General features: G+C 37.4%; 1 protein-coding gene across 1 annotated transcript in view; it reads left to right on the top strand.

Annotated features, from left to right (window-relative positions):
- LOC121337405 (integrin alpha-9-like) overlaps positions 1–16,819 on the top strand; it is a 143,093-nt gene that overhangs the window by 55,466 nt on the left and 70,808 nt on the right. The window contains exon 6 of the mRNA XM_041407492.1: positions 7,837–7,987. Coding sequence (XP_041263426.1) covers positions 7,837–7,987 — 151 coding nt within the window. The remainder of the gene's footprint in view (positions 1–7,836; positions 7,988–16,819) is intronic.

Below are 16,819 nucleotides of genomic sequence, written 5' to 3'. Positions count from 1 at the left end.
GCTCATTATCTTTTAAACTACCAAAAATGTTCTAAGGAGAAAAAAAAGTTGAAACACTGGGGAAATGGATACGAGTAGATTGCTTCCTTTTTTCTCAAAAAGTCATACGAAGTCTTGTGCTGTAATTTAAGTGTTTTCATAAGTTATAGCATAGTTTAATGTTATTTAAAAGTGATTTGCTGCACTATGAAATTCTGTTTGGAATTTAGCTTTTTGGTGAAGCTATGAAGCAGAATTCCAATTTCTAATTTATTTATCTTCCTTTTATCTTTTAACTACCGACAGTTGTTAGTGTATTGAATGCTGAGTTTGTGAGGCATATGGAAAACTCTGTTGTAACTCATCCAGGGTTCAATTTGCAGTTTCCTGAAAGGGCAGAGCTCATAATTAATCAGGATGTAGTGCAAATTGCAGTGGGAGCATAATCTCAAAGCATAAGTGAATGTTTTCCATTGTTGAGGATGAATGGGGATGAAGAAATGGTTTCTTCGTTCCCATCTGGTTTGTTGTGCTCATAGCTTCATAAATCTCTCCCAGAATAAATAAGTGCAGGCTAATAACAGTGAACAGTACTCTTCCTTTTGAAAATAGAGAGGTGTAACCCATATGGATGATAACAGAACTATCAAGTGATGAGTGTTAACAAATCAGAGTAGTCCACATATTTAGCACACGAATACAGATTCCCAGTCTCTATTTTCTAGTAACAGGTAATTGATGATCAATAAAGGATATTGTACAAACCAGTCTTGTCCCTTCTTAAACACTGGTTTTGTTTTGAAAGAATCATTTAATTGTATCTACTGGAGTAGGATTTTGTTGTTTGTTATTTTAAACTAGAATCTAAAGAGATGTTCTTTCACATAATTAGAATTCATTGCTGGGCTACTGTGTAACCTGGCCCTCCTTGTGAAGATCTCAACATCATTATTTTATGGGCCTAAGATAGTTAAAGGCACTGTTGCTCTACCAACCAAAACATAAAGCTAATAAAAAAAAAGCTTAACTTCAGGAAGCACTGTCATATATCAGCTGCCTCAAGAGGTGGAAATTCTTGATAATGTGCAGATCACAATGAGAAGCAGATGCACTTCCGTTTTGCATTTTTAGTATACATCGTGACTGGTACAGATGTGCACGTATATGTATATATACATACATATATATATACTGTCATTTGTGAAGCAGCTACGTGAACTTTTTCTGTATTACATCTTGAAATTGCAAAAGCCTGAGGTTTTTCACAGGTCACCAGGTAAATCTTCTTGCTGGTTTTGTGTGAGCTGTAGAGAAAATGTGCTGATATGACATGCTTATCATGTTTGACATTTAGACATAGCTTTCTCTTGGAGAGTAACACCTGCTATTGCAAAACAAATTGCCTTAAGTAACAAAGCTGTACTGTTTGTAATGTTTTCTCTCTGTTTAACTGCCTTTCACTGGCCTCTGAAAGTCATTACTGGATAGGGCACTGTTCTTCTCTCATCAGTGCTTAGGTGAATATGGTTCTTAAATTGCATATTACGCCCCAACATCTCAGGAGCAGGACAAGCAATTGAAGCTATCGAATAGCAGGAAATCTATGTCTGAACGCATAATTTTTATGGTAAACATAGGTTTACATGATGACTTCATTAATTATCTAATTTTTAGAAACAGTATGATATAAAGTGCTATTAATTCAGCTTCAAATTTCAGATCTATGGTCAACTGTCATGTACTTTAACAGAGCTTTTCAAATATTTTAACAAATAGGGACAATATAGAGGGTTTTTTTCACGTCAGGCTGATGTGTGCCGCCTCACTTATGTGCCTGATACCATATATCTGTTGCATTTCTTTCTGCCATTAGTAACTAGTTTTTGTTTGCATTGCAACCTTAGGATGCTGTCTTACACACACATGGAGGGATAAATTTGTCCCAGAGGCACAGTAATGTTGATTTCAAGGATAGCTTGTAAAGATGGTAGTTTGTATATGTGAATGCAAGGGTGAAAGACTAGATTAGATTAGATTAGATTAGATTAGATTAGATTAGATTAGAGTTTCTGTAGATGTTGTATCTCATCTTGGTTTCATGTCACAGTTTCATAAAGCAGAGCAGCTTGATTCAAGCTGGAAGCTGCTCCTTGGAGTAAACATTGTGTGAAAACAGAGACAGCTCTTTCCCTATTGACTCTTCAGTTCTGTTTATAAAGGATTGTGAACATCTGGGTGTAGCTGAAATTACTGATAATAATAATAAAAGGGCACCAGATTTCTGTAGAGTGTGACAAAAAGATATTTTTATGTGTGGGTGTTTTGCCCTATTCTGTCCATTTTATTTCAAAGTTTGTAGGCACACATGGCTGGGATTTATATCTGTTTTGTACTTAAGGGGAAGAAACTACACTTGGGGAAAAGAGGACAGCTTCCAGAGAAGCGTTGAATACATGGTAACTAGCCGTAATTAGGAATTACTGTTTTTTCTATATCATAATAAAGAGTCATGTGTGATGTGTGTCTTTCCCCACCTCCAATTCTCCTGCCCTCTTCACCTCTTGTTTACTACTCAAATGCATTCATTTTTAACATTAAAGCACAGGAAAGATGGAAATGGTAAGGCTCTGTGCCATATTCCTGAATTGTAATATATATGGGAACTGAAGCACTAGAGATGGCAGCCCTGTGCCAAAAAGGTGGTGGCACAAGCACTTCTATGGCCACGGCCCTTGGTTCACCACAGTAAGCACTTTTTTTCATATGGGACATTTAGTTCCTTCCTAAGGGGGAACACTGGAATACTGTTACTTGGTCTCCAATAAGAGCAGTATTGTTATGGTACTACTCTTAACCTGTCCTCTTCCGACACACAACCTTGGTTGACTACTCCTTGGAATTAGCAATTATATTTTTTCTATCACCTCATGTTATGTACTACTCAGGGCACACTGCAAAGTCTCTGCTTGAGAACTAGATTGAGAAATACAGAGAAAGATCATGAATGAAATGATCTGATGGCCTCAGTGTTAGTTTGTCATAGCTGGTTTAATGTACCTCAGATAGGCTCTGGTCATCAGCTGTGTGAGGTGTCTTTGTGCCTTTGTTGGTATAGACTTCAGCATGAGAAGGGGAAGGCAGAAGTTGGAGATACAAGCTATGTTGCAGATATAAGCTAGTTGCAGAATAAGCTATGGTATCTTGAACATTTGGCCCAGTCCTTAGCCTAAATTGGCTATGAACTTTCCAGAGAGAATTGCAATGCAATTCTTTTGAACACTCATGTCATGAGAAGACAATGTAACCAATGTAAAATCCAATAGCTTTGCTCCCCAGGGTGCTGTTTAAAATTTTTATTTGATTTATATTTGTGTATGAGGCTGCTACCTCTCAGTTTTGCACTGAGATATCAAATGAATTTTCAGATCAGCTGAGGATTTCAGCTTTTCAATGGCCCTTGAGGTTTAAGTATTTGCAAAAACTCTTCCTGAAGTTCAACTAACCCTGAACCTGCAGTAAAAAAACCCCAAAAAACAGTAACAGAAGAAAGGTATTCAGGGTTGATGTAAAAAGAGTCTGTGGAGACAAAATTAATATTTAATTATCCTACTAACTACAAAGACCAACTGCAGTGCTGGTTGGAGAAAGTAGAAATCTGTTTGGATGTGTCACAGCAACACTGTTAATTTACACCTTTTATTGATTTAAAAGCAAAAGGTGGGCTCTTTAATTTCATCTGATGGAGCTGGAAGACAGATTGGACTTCAGTTGTTTGAAACATTTTTACCCATTTGAAGTCTAATTGACTAGAGTTGTAACTTCTACTGTCTATTGAGCAGTAATGGTGATTTATCTATGTAGGTGCTAATTCGCTATAAGGAAAGAAAGATTCCTAATACAAAAGGGAAAGTCAGTGACCCAGATAATAGGGTGTGGCCCTGCCACATTCTTTGCCCTATCTATGATCTGCACAGACTGAGAGTGCTGAATGCCTTCTCACATTTTTAAAAAAATCACCCTGTTGAAATAGAGAAATGAAATACGAAATAGAGAAAATGTCCATTGCACACCATTTGGAATGCAGGTTACGTGTCCACTGACTCATGTTAATAAAAAGCAGCATCTTGAGGGATGGAGAAATTAAGATTGCAGGTCTTTTCAGCTTGTCTTTCTCAGATGGTCTTTCTTCCCTCACTGATCATAATGCAATGATATGGTGTGGACATTGACAATTAGAGCATTAAAGCATACAAAAAAAGGTATTTGTTTTATCCTGGAATTTGCTTTAATTTTCTTAATCACTTAAGACGTAAATTAAATATCTATTTACATTTGATGTGTACTACCATTGTCAGTGAATTTAAAGCTATGGCAGAAATTTGGAGCCTGAATTTTAGAATTGCATGTTATTTGCAAGTTTGGGTCATATGAATGAAAGCAGAAAGTACTTAGTACTTCTGAATTTAAAACTTTTTTTTTTCTTTCCATGCAAACATTGATAACTTGACATCCTTCAGGCATCTGTATGTATGTGTGTACAAATATATTTGCTTGTATATAATAAATACATACATCTACAGTCTGCCCAGAATTTTTACTATGTTAATTTTTTGGGTGTAGTACCTAATGTAACAAAGTGGTGGTATTCTGTCCAATTAACTGATTATTTCTTGATATTTTCCAACTTGTTTTCTTTCTTTACTTTTCTTTTTTCCTTTTTGAGTCTTTTTGTTTGGTTGGTTGGTTTTGTTTTGATTTTTGTTGTGGTTTTTTTTGGGTTTTTTGTTTGGTTTTTGTTTGGGTTTTGTTTGTTTCTTTTAGTCTTTCTTCCTTTATGGGAGCAAGGTTACAAGGATCATGTTGAGAATGTTGATTGTTTTGTAGCTCTCATGTATGAAAATATAAACAAAAAGCTATTGCTTGATTGGATCTCCTAAATTGTTTGGCAAAACTTGTTGAGATAAAGGGGTGGCTTTAGATTGTTTTCGTGTTTCTGAAGGGTGACAACAAATTCTTTAGTTGACATATTTTGACTTGGCAGCTAGGGTGCTAAATGTGCAGCAGATGCTGGAGGAGGATGGCACCAGGCTGGCAACAGAGCTGTTCCAGCCCCACAGCAGGCTTCTGCCCTTATGACATTACTCTCTCAAGCAGCCAACAGGGCTTGGAAGCTCCCCTGTAAATGGGAGCTCACTGCCAGTGAACCTGATGCATTCCAGATGTACACAAATTCAAAGACTCAGAAAGCTGCTCTTTTAAAATAGGACTTACAGCATCGTCTTATGGGGCTTACAGGCTTTCAGAGGGCAAACTGAATTCACCTGCCAGCCTAAAATCAGTGAGATTTTTTTGCGTTTCTTAGTGTGTGAATTATTAGTGTGTACAGGAGCATCAACAGAGTGCTTTTAAAAGTGGGTTTTCTTTCTCTGTTGAGATAAATGTCTCAAGATAATTTTTATATGATAGACTTTGAACAACAGAGTGGTAGCTTTAGAAAAGAATGACAAAATCCACTGGTATTAATTTTTTAATTACTTTTTGTGAGGTCAGTTTTAAGTATGATTTTATTTGAGAATTTTTAGTTATTCGTTAGGAAGGACAATATTCTCAATTGTCTTCATTTTATGTTAAATATCAAACTTCTGCTACTACCAATTCAGAGAACATTCTGTAGCATACATTGCATTTAATATCAACTCTACATAAGATAAAGAGCTTGCAATGTTCCTTTGCTTACTGAAGCAATACTTCCAGATTCTGCTAATGAGTATAACAGATGATGATTAAGTTTTGAAGTGATTGCAAGAAGTGAGATTATAAAGTTCGTGAGAAATAATTCACAGTATTAAATGGTTGGGATTTTTTTTTTTTGTTTACAATCATGCACTTTTGATTATTAGAAAATCCCAGCAGATTGTTTAGCATCTTCATAATTTGTTTATTTGTCAACAGTAAGTGTTGAAATTGGTGCCAAAAGGTTAAATGCTTTCAAGTATTCCCATATTGATGAGCTATTAATTTGGTACATAAAGGGCAACAACTCAGTTTTGCAGTCAATCCTGTACTACATATACTATTGCAAATCTTTATTTGCACTGATAATTGGTTATGAGAATAAACAAATATTTTGAAAGTAAAATGTCCATTTATCAATAGGATTGGTCAGTGTCTGCAGTTGATTTTAAGTGTGAGAAAGCAGATGCATTTCCTGGATGCTTCTATCTTCCTCATAATAAGCTGTCATTGAACTGTAAGCCATAATTTTGGACTTGATAAATGAAGATGATCATAAATGAAATAAATAAAAGAAACAAATATTGCATACATTACACAGTGAAGTTACACTCACAATCCACAGCAATCAGCTTAAAACCTGAGTCTAGATAATATTCTTTCGAACTTCTCATTCACTAGAGCCCTGATTTGGTATGTATCATCAGGAACCTATATTTTGAAACTTCTTGATAAACACAGGCAGATGGAGTCCAGCAAGTTCTGCCTTTGGACATCTAATACATTTTTGATTCGCAGAAGATGCTGAACAGTTTATAAGCAATGCATTTCCAGAAACTCCACTTTTATGCAAATGTCCTGGCTGCACTAACATGAAGAAGGCTGTCAGAGGATGACTGGTAACAACAGAGGGTCAGGCTGCCTTTAAACACAGCTCTTGGCCTACACACCAGACATCTTCAGAGAACTGCTGATAGGCAGAAGTGTGCTGTGTGCCAACGTGTATGTCACTGGAACAGCTGTTCCTTTATAGAGATTGGGTGAATGAAAAGTGGTTCCTTCTTACTTTTGGCCTAGCAGTACTCTAGAGGAAATGATTGTGAGCATCTCCCCGCCTTGTTCCCTGGAGTTCTTTGTCCATTTCTGACTAGCTACTCTGTGTTTTCTCTGTGGCACTTCCTCTGTTTCTTCAGGATGTATGAATGGTTCTAGAGTCCAGTTATGATAAATACCAAATTTAATATTTGTGGGTTTTTGCTGATTTTTAAATGAATACCTGGTATATTTCATATTATCTTTTACTGTTACTTCTAAGACCTGCAGATCTGTGCATTGATACTATATATTCTTGTGATTTATCTTTAGCCTTTATTCCTACTTGTTAGCTCATTTTCTGAACAGCCTAGAAGGATTAAATACCAAATAATAAATGTGTGTGCATGAATATCTATATTTACCTCTATGTGTGCATGTCTGTGTTTGTATGTAATCTGTGCTGTCATATTGCAACAGTGTGTTGATTCATGATATATAGCTGTTACCCTTGATATTCCAGTTACAGAAGATGACTCCACCATGTTAGGTCCAGCATAAACATCTAAAGAAAGATTAGTCACATTCAGTGGTAATTTGTTGCAATTTCCACACATTTTTTTCATTTACATCAGTTTCTGGATTTTATTTGAGCCTGGTTTAGATTTTCTTCTATCCATAGTATAACTCTAAGAAGACTTTTCAGAGAGTTGCTGGAATAAGTCTGAATTATTGAGAGACAAACTGAAATAGCTTGTGTATTTGAATGTAGGCATAATATCTTGCATTTGTTGCATTTTCCCTGCACAATTACTTTACAGTTTTCAACTAATTTATTATCACACAAGGTAGGCCATGTGAAATAATTTCATGTGGGAATCATGGGGTTTTCCTACATATAGGAAAATACAGTGTCAGAACCCTGAATCAGGAGCTGTTCATTCCTAGTATGGCCTTCTGTGCTATGCAGTGCAGCACATTCCTGAACTTCTGACTGCTGAGCTTTTAAACAGTTGACACTTCTGTAGCAGAAGAAAACATCAGAGGGTGAAAGTTTGCCAGTTATACTAATGTAACTATTTCTGCCTACAGTGTTCATGACAGAACAGCCTACCTGGCGCTGGGAGCAGTGAGAAACATCTCACTTAACATTTTCGTCTCCAACACTGGTGATGATGCCTATGACACCAATGTTTTCTTCAATTTTTCTGGAGAGCTCTTCTTCATCAAAATGTGGCAAAAGGTAAGAAAGGCTAATCTCACTGCAAGCAAGTCTCTTAACTTTAAGCCAATTTAATTACAAATTAAGGATGGACTAGGGGATGGCCTAGTCCACACCGCTTGAGACATTTGGAAGTTGGTTTTGGTTATGCTAATCTTTAATTCCTTTCAGGCTCTTTAATGAGATTTTTTTTCTTTTATGGATTGGCAGTGTATAGATTACACCTTCTGTATTTCTGTAGAAGACACATGCCTGTTATTTGTGGTGCACTAATGAAAAAGGAAAACTGTTTGTTTGAGGTATTAACAGGTAGAAGGAGGCTGGTTGGAAACTGCTAAGATACCAAATGGTACTGAAATACAAAGTGTAGCTTTTGTTTGAGTGGTGCCTTACTGCACCCAGCAGTCCTGGTTATCTCTTGACCTGGGTTTCTAGACTTTCTCCGTGTTGAAATCAAGATACAAGGCTTGTTCTTTGCTCATATCCTGGTATAACTTTGGGTTGTGGCTGGGGAACATCACTAGATCTAAGAGGTCAAGAGTGCTTTTAATTTCATCCACATGGAGTCAGGTGAATATTCTGAGTTTTAGTCTCTTTTCATTTAGATAGAAATATTTGGATGTTTTCATTACCAGGAGTTCATTTAGAAATAAAGGTGTTGTAATGAATCAAGCTTTTTGCAAACTGATGGCTGTGAAAGCTTTTTGGGTGTGAGTGATGTGACAATAACTGCGCAAAATGGGAGATGTATGATTGTGATGACATTCTTTGTTTGTTCCTGCTTTTCACCATTGTTTGTCTCTCCTCTAGAGCTTTGCTTTGCAGGCCATAAGAGCAATATTAATAACAGTAATACAACTATTGCAAAGTTCAAGATTAACTTGGTCCACTGAACCAATGAAATTTTGCCATTGTTTGTCATGTTTTATGATAGGTTTAAATTATTATAAACCTCTTAAATAAACTCACTGCATAATAAAAAACCATTATTTTTTATGCATGTTAATTCTCTTAGTGTTCAGTTTTGACTGAACTGTTGCAAGCCTCAGTGAGTTGTCTTTTTATTATGAACTTTATTTTCAGACATTATGTGCTACAAGTGTACAATTTATTAGGAGGGAAAAGGCAGGGCAGGGGATAAATCAGAAATGTGTATGCCAATGTACAACTTCTCCATAGTGAAAGTTTTATGGCAAGACTTTCAAGGTCTGGCCCAGCTCTCACTGACATCAATGAGAGGGTTTCCATTCCTTTCCACTAGAAAAGAAACAAAGCTTGATGCCTATTTTTTTAAAAGATTGTTGTCATCCTTTTTCTTTTTTGCATATTTTACACATACCAAGTAACTGGAACATCAATTCCCTTCATCATTTCCCTTGGCCAGCACTTTCACTTCTTTCAGTGTGGAAAGAAGCTGATGTATTTTTTCCGGTGATATTTTACCTTCAGCTTAGGTCTATAGAAGACTTGAAAACATCTGTGCTGAGTGCTGCACAGAAGGAGCAGTTTCTGGAAGCAGCTAATATTCTAGTATTATGTCACTACTCAGTGTATTTTCTTCTAAGTCAGTATTTCTTTTAAAAAAGTACTGCATACAGCTTCCTCAGGTCTTGCAAACAGCATCAAAGTATAGTCTGCTATCATTCCTGCTGTTCCAATGTTCTTATGATTAATTTCATTGGGTTTGAGGTTTCTTCTGATATTTATTTCATTATTTCAGTAACAGTTTTGGAAAACCAAGTTACAGGATTTTGTTAGGCTGTTTTCATTTGTGTTGTTCAGCTTTTCCTTTTGGTCAAAATAATATATCACTGGCCTCATCATTTTTTCAGGTAAGAAACTGGATAATGACCTCATAGCCACAATTATAGTGTTATATTTTCCCTGAGCTCTTTGACAATGTGGGTTTTTTTTGGGTAAAATATCAGTTTCCATGTCTCCAACCTACTCCCATCATTTGACATCTATGCATATTTTGTTCCTTGTTGACTATTGTCCAAGCAAAAATCCAGAACATAAAGCCAGAATAAAAAAAGACAGCAGTTAGAGTTTTTCCTTAGTGGAGCAATTTTGGAATCAAAAGAGCTTTGTGTGGTGGGACACACTGAGTATCATCTGCCTTTTAATGAATAGTGCTGAACTGAAATTGAATGAGATCTTTCATATGGTTGCTAGATTGTTTGTCTGCAAGGTGACTCTGAGAATGATGATCATGTAGTAGGCTTTTTTAACCTGTCTCTGGAGTCTGTTCAAGATGCTGTAAGTTCCCTGTGTTTTTTTCCTGTGACTTCACTGGGGACATTAGTAGTAAATCCAGTGCAGTTTTGTTTCTTTCTGTGGATTGGTTACAATGAGACCTGACAGTGCAAAAGATTAATGCTGCTATTTTTTCAACAGAGTTCCTGAGACAAAATGCCATATCTTGTGTTTGAAAACATGATGATGGTACTGTTCCCTGAAGAGTCTGAGTAAGCTAGCCTCTCTTCCCTTCCTGAAGATTGAGATTTCATGATACTTTAGGTATATTTATATTTACTATAAGTAAATAGAGACACCACCTAAAAATCAGTTGTCCACTGGAATAATTTCACCAGGGAAGCAGTGGATTCCCCAGTGCTTGACACTTTTAAGATTCAGCTGGACAGGGCACTGGGCCATCTTGTTTAAACTGTGCTTTTTCCCAGGAAAGGTTGGACCAGATGGTCTTTGAGGTCCCTTACAACCTGATATTCCAGGCTTTGCTGTATCTCTGCAAGTTGAAAAAGCATTTGCTGATTGATATTTAGGAGACTCCATCTATTCCCCTATCTGATTTTTTCCTCTTATGCTGCAGCTAGTCCTCTCCATTTCATGGATGAAACCCAGCCTTTTCTTTATATCGCTCCTGACAGACAGTTCTCTGAAGAGGCCCAGTATGTCGCATGGGCTGACTTCTCATTCTTCTGTGGTCCTATGGATATAATTCCTGTGCAACATTTTAAGACCTCACTCTATGAGATAGGGTTTTTTTACAGGTGCATAAAGTACAGCACCAAAGTAAATTTCAAAATGTGTCCACTGAGAAAAACATTACTTTTGAAATATGTGTTCTTTAAAAAAAAAATAGAGAGCAAGAAAGACACTTCACCTGCATGCTTAGATTTTTTCTTGACTGTGTTGGCAAAGAAATCTTGGTCCCCTCTTCTCTGTAGAGTAGATTTTAAAATACTTTTTTTTTAATCTGAAAATTTATTGTTCCTTGATTTTAATTCAGCTTTAGGAAAGCATTCTATTTCACAGTCCAAAAAGTCCACTTAATAGAGCTGATACAACTTCCATATCAAAGAATGCAGTGTTGCAGTGTGGTGAGTCTGGAAAAAGAATTCAAAGCTACTGCTACCCATTTCTGCACCATTTTAGTTTTACTGGAATTACCTCCTGGCTTGTGTTGTTTTGCTGAAGATGTATGTCAGCAATAGGCACTTTGCTAACCACTGTTTACTGCTGCTCAGTGTAGATGGATATTTTCAGTACAGTTGCAGAAATAGCATTGTAAGCTTGCTGGCAGTGGTAGTAAATGTGTAGGGCAGAGCCATGTCTTTATTAAATGAGCTCAGTTATGGCATGAGATTTCATAGCAATAATATAAATCCAGCATATTTACCATAGTAACAGTAAAAGAATGATAATGTATAGCATTAATCTCTCCCTGTTCTGCAAGGTCTGATAGGAATCTCTCAGCTAACCCAGCACTGGTTTTGGAGAGAGCAGGTCAGGAGATTCCATTGCTGAACGTCATTCCCTGATGTAGATTGTTCCTACATTTCAGACAGGCTTCCAGTATCCAAAACCAGCTGTGTGTAACATTTCTGATGCTTCTCACAACAGCTTTTTCCAAGCAACAGGTGAGTGAAGTTGGCAGGGCTAGACCAGGGCAGGGTTAACAGTGAGTTTATAGTTTCTTTGGATGCAGTAGTTCCCCATGATTCCTTTGTGAGCATGTACCTGAAACACTGGTGTGGAGTATGAATATTGCTGATAACCATAGTCACGCTGCTTATGGGCTCTGGGGTTTTACTTCTGATGAATAATGCAATACTCTCTATGTTACCAGGGAGGTCATGCAATTTGGATAAGAACTCAGTCTTCTTCCTCACTCCCAGAGCTCTTGCTGGCATCCTTGCCAGCAAGAGGGCTGCAGATGAAGGCAGGGTTTAACTTTTTCCAAACTGGAATTCTCTTGCACCAGATTCCCCACACTGATCAAACTTAGTCCCAGAGTCTTAAGTCTGGCATGGAGAAGATAGTACACAAAAAATAAAGATACATGCTCCCTTTTGGGCCACTGAAGTCTCTGTTTTTCTAGCAGTTGCTGCCCCTTTGGGTTGATGCCTAAAGTCATGGTTAGGTGATAAAATGCACCTAACTTTTTAAAGGATCCCCTCAAGTGCACAAGATACCAAAATGTGCTGAAAGTACACCCATGATATAAAGTGTGTACAGTTTTAAAAGTTCAGCAAATTAGCATAATTGACAAGAATTCCCAGTTAGAGACACAAGTGATGAGGTAATTCCCCCTTTAGTTCAACCCTCTTTTAAGGCCCCCCTTCCTCATTAGTTGTTTATGGGAAAGTGGTGCTCAACCTTGGTTCTTGGGAGAAGCAAAAACAGGATTGGGAACTAGGAATGTGTTTTGTCTTTCTGTCTAACAGAGCAGGTAAAATATTAGCTACAAATCTATTCAGTTATACAATAATAGGCTACAGAGCTACAAGTATATGTGAAGAATATATAAAAGCAAAAATCAGTTTGGCATCGGGATCCTCTGGCAAATGAGTTAACATGATCTGTCTCAATTCACATCCAACTTGTAGCAGACACCTGTTAAAGCTTGCTAGCAGAAATCTTTATTTTAATAAGTAAGTGTTCTGATTTAATCCAGCTGATTTTGCATGTAGTATGTTCAACTAGCTTCTGTAAACCGCTCTGACAGTGGATCAGAGGAGAGTGTTGCCAAGTAGTGTGGAAGCTCTGACTCCTTGAACAAGTGTATCTGGAAGATTGCCCAAGCCATATATCACTTACGTGAAGAGATTTGAACCCTTTGCCAGGAAAGCAAAAGCTTTTATTGCCAGGTCTTGGGAATATCAGTAGTGTGACAGTAGCCATGCCATATGATGCCTCTCTGTTTTTGCAAATCTAATGGTCAACTATTGCTCCAGAGTGCACCAAACTGTTTTGTATCCCTGGGGTAAAATTGTCCACTTTCTTAACTGTGAATAAAAAAAGGTATGCAGCTCAAGTTATCAGACTTCATTGTTTATTCTAATTTTATTTTTCTGGGAATGCTCAATGAAACCCACAACTTTTCTAGTTCCCTAGGAATAAGTAAATAGCAGTGCTTTTTCAGGTCAGGGGCTGTGTTATGTAATATACCCCTACTCACAGCAGGCAGGAATTGAAGGCTGGACTGTTTATCCAAACTTTCCACTTGGGATTCATGTATCATTCCTGTCATCAGGGAATGAGCATTGTAGATTTGGTTTATTCATGTAGTTAGTAGCAATTTGAGCCTTTTAAATTTTTCTTCTATATTATGATTTATCATATAGATCTGAGAGATATTGATATTTGGGGCATATATGGGGTTTGTATATCTAGAGATATAAATATAGATATATAGATATATAAATAATTTTTTTTACTTTATTTTTTTCCCCAAATTTAACTGAATGAATGGAATGAAAAACCCTCAAGTCTTTTGGGATAATTCTTATCGAAAGGGGTTTAGAAGCTGTGATTTTACAGGACATTAAATCTTGTTCTGCTCAGTGTTGGAAGAACGTGTGAGTTTGTTACATACATTGAGAAGTTTTACGCTGATCATGTGGGGCTGTGCTTTGGGTTACACAGTGTGGAAAGTGTTTGTCCTGGAAGTAGCTCATAATGATTTTTAATTTGACTGTTTATCTTGGATGTCTTTTCCAACTTTGTGTGGCTCAAATTATTAAGGGAGAATTTATGTGATTGCCTAGTTCTGCCCTTCTCACAGGTCTGCCAGGGGAATGATTTTCTAAAGGAAGAACAGCTGTGTGGATGAATACAGTCATGTGAGATGTACTTTTTGTAAGGGTTTAGAAGGCAGTCTGTGCTATAGCAAAGACCATTTACAGTGAATCCTGACCCACCTGCTGGTGTAGATCATCATACTCGAAAGGTGTACTATGCAATGTAGTATTTCTCCATGTCTGGGCATCAGCAGAGGTCCTGGTTTCCATCCAGGTGAGGTAGGGAAAATGAGAGTCAAAGTAGTTAATTTAGGAGATTTTAAGGAGGTGGAGAAGGGCTTCTTGAGCCACAGGCAGTAGCTGTTCACGCTTTTTCAGTCTCTGAGTGGCCCATAGCTCACCAGCCAAGCTGCTTCTCCCTGCACATTTTCAGGAGCTGCACAGAGCTGGGAGCCAGCAGTACCAAGTCATGGGAGAGGGCTTTGGCAAAGAGATTTAGCTGCCTCTGTTGTTGAGATTCAGCCATCCCTATCTAGACTATTATTTTGATAAACTGCATTACTAGGAGAAATGTAAAAACCCTTCACAGAAGATAGAGCCCAGTATATAGTGAACTCAATATACTTATCTTGCATATACTTATTTAAAGGTTATGCTGTCCCTATGGATCCCAAAAATCACCAGTGACTTTCCTGTCCCAGTGTCTCACTTCATTATCATGTTTTGCTCTTAACTCAGTGGACAAAGACTTGCCAATGTTTGAGGCTAAAATCTATGGGACAGGGTTCATCTCCTATGTTCTTAGGATGAGGCTTAAAATTGTCTGAACTTTGACATCCTTTGTAAAAGACCTAAATAAGAATTAATTTGCACAGCTTTCAGTGGCTTTCATTACAGCAAGAAATAGGGAGTTATTTTTGTTGTTATTTGAAGCCTTAAGTTTATTGAGTTTCTGGTATGAAAGATCAATTCTGTTTTGGCAGGAGTTTGTGTTGGTCGCTTTTCTAATAGGCATCTGTGATGCTGTCAGAAGATAAATGACACTCATGGTGCAAAATCTAATAGAATTGTAAACAAATATATATATCTATCTTTACAGTATATGTGAACATGTATATTATACGGATAATATGCATGTGTATATATATTTATTTGCATTGCTTAGTCCTTTAGAATGTTGTCGTCATTGTTATGAATAAAAATATACCTATTTTTATTTAAGGTTACAGAGAAAAAAAAAAAAAAAAAAAAAAACGGTGGGACCAGTTGCTGTTAAATTAGCTTAATTGTAAAGAGTTCTTTAATTGCCCGTTAATGGTTGGTGATTTAGCCATTGTCCTCCCAATGCTTGCCCCGGAGCTACACCTGGACACGCAGCCCAGGAGAATAGGAGTGGCCTGGGACCACGTACGCAAATGAGAAATGCACCGCGCCAAAATTTTCCCGTTTTCCTAGAAAACCCCTAAAAACAACGAACCAATATAGAATTAGAGGACCCTAGGTGATGTCTAAGGATGGGCGTGAAGTCCACTGCCTGCTTGGATCCTTTTTGCTTCACACCCTGACCTCAAGAGATGTTCACTAAGGAGGGGACCCGGAGCGTTGGACTGAAAAGTAGGAATCTGCCAATCTCCCGTGAGGACGCAGTCCCCAGCTCTGCCTGCAGACCAGCGGACAGAGCTGCATCACCCTCCTCCTCCGTGCCACTCTTGGGGACAGCGGCGGCGGGGGCGCGACCCGTCGATTTCTCCCCACCTGAGCTGAATCTCTTTAATAAAGGCATTGAAAAGGAGAAAGATCTCCTGCCCTTATTTATGTCAGTCATGGTCTTCTGTAGTGGCTGGAAGTAGTGTCAATTGTTCTCTTTCACCTAGTTGTTTAGTTTTCTCCTGTGAAGCTGATAGGATAAACCCCAAACCCTCTTTAATCTTATTAAGCACAAGACATGATCACGTGGCATACTTCAGGTATAGCCTCTGAAGTCAATGACAGTGTTGCTGTAGAAATACTAAAAAAAAAAAACAGCTACACAGTCAAAAACATGAGTACGGTTGTGAGGAGTTTTTAGCTGAAAGTTTTGATTTGTAATACATTCAGCTGACTTCCCCACTCAATAATTTTCCCACAGTTGAGTCTGTTTTGCCAGTAATGGTTGTCAATGAGTGACCTTTCCCAGTCCTTATTCAACACATGAACCTTATGTTGTATTTTCTCTCCCTTGCCCAGTTGAGGAGGGTAGTGATATAGTGGTGGGCACCTGGCATCCAGCCAGGATCAAACCACCAGAGTATTTCTCTGTAATAATTAAAAAACAATAACGGTGTTAATAGTGCATGCAGCCACAATTTAATAGTATGAAATACCTATGTATTATTATATGTATACATGTATATGTATATCTACATGTGAAGTGAGATGAAGGAAAGCTTACCCCAGAGCCCTTTCTTCTCCCAATGATTTCCTTGTCTCTGATTCTTCCCTGGGTTTTTGGAGAGCATGGACTCATACACACAAGAATGCCCTCTTGTTATTAAGCTTATAATAATAATCCTATACACAGATAATGAGGGAATAATGAAGATTTAAAAAATACATGTTCATCCACATTTCTTTTAAATAAAGGTGTAATCAAATGCAATAATCTTGACAGATTGCAACAGTATATATATTTGGGATATACATGTCAGGATATGAACAATACAGGAACAGTGTATAATTCTGCGCATTCTTTTTCTTGAGTCTTAAGTTTTCTAGATAATTAGATTATGTCTGAACAGGCATTTAATCAAACAAATTTTCTGCAGTTTTATAGAGAAAAGCCTTTTTTGTGGGAATAGTACAATCTCAATTACTTCTAAGTTTAGCT

This window comes from Onychostruthus taczanowskii, unplaced genomic scaffold (genome assembly GCF_017590055.1).
Source record: "Onychostruthus taczanowskii isolate IOZ18803 unplaced genomic scaffold, ASM1759005v1 scaffold268, whole genome shotgun sequence".
Classification (NCBI taxonomy): Eukaryota; Metazoa; Chordata; class Aves; order Passeriformes; family Passeridae; genus Onychostruthus; species Onychostruthus taczanowskii.
This window is presented reverse-complemented; position numbering and strand designations above follow the sequence as displayed.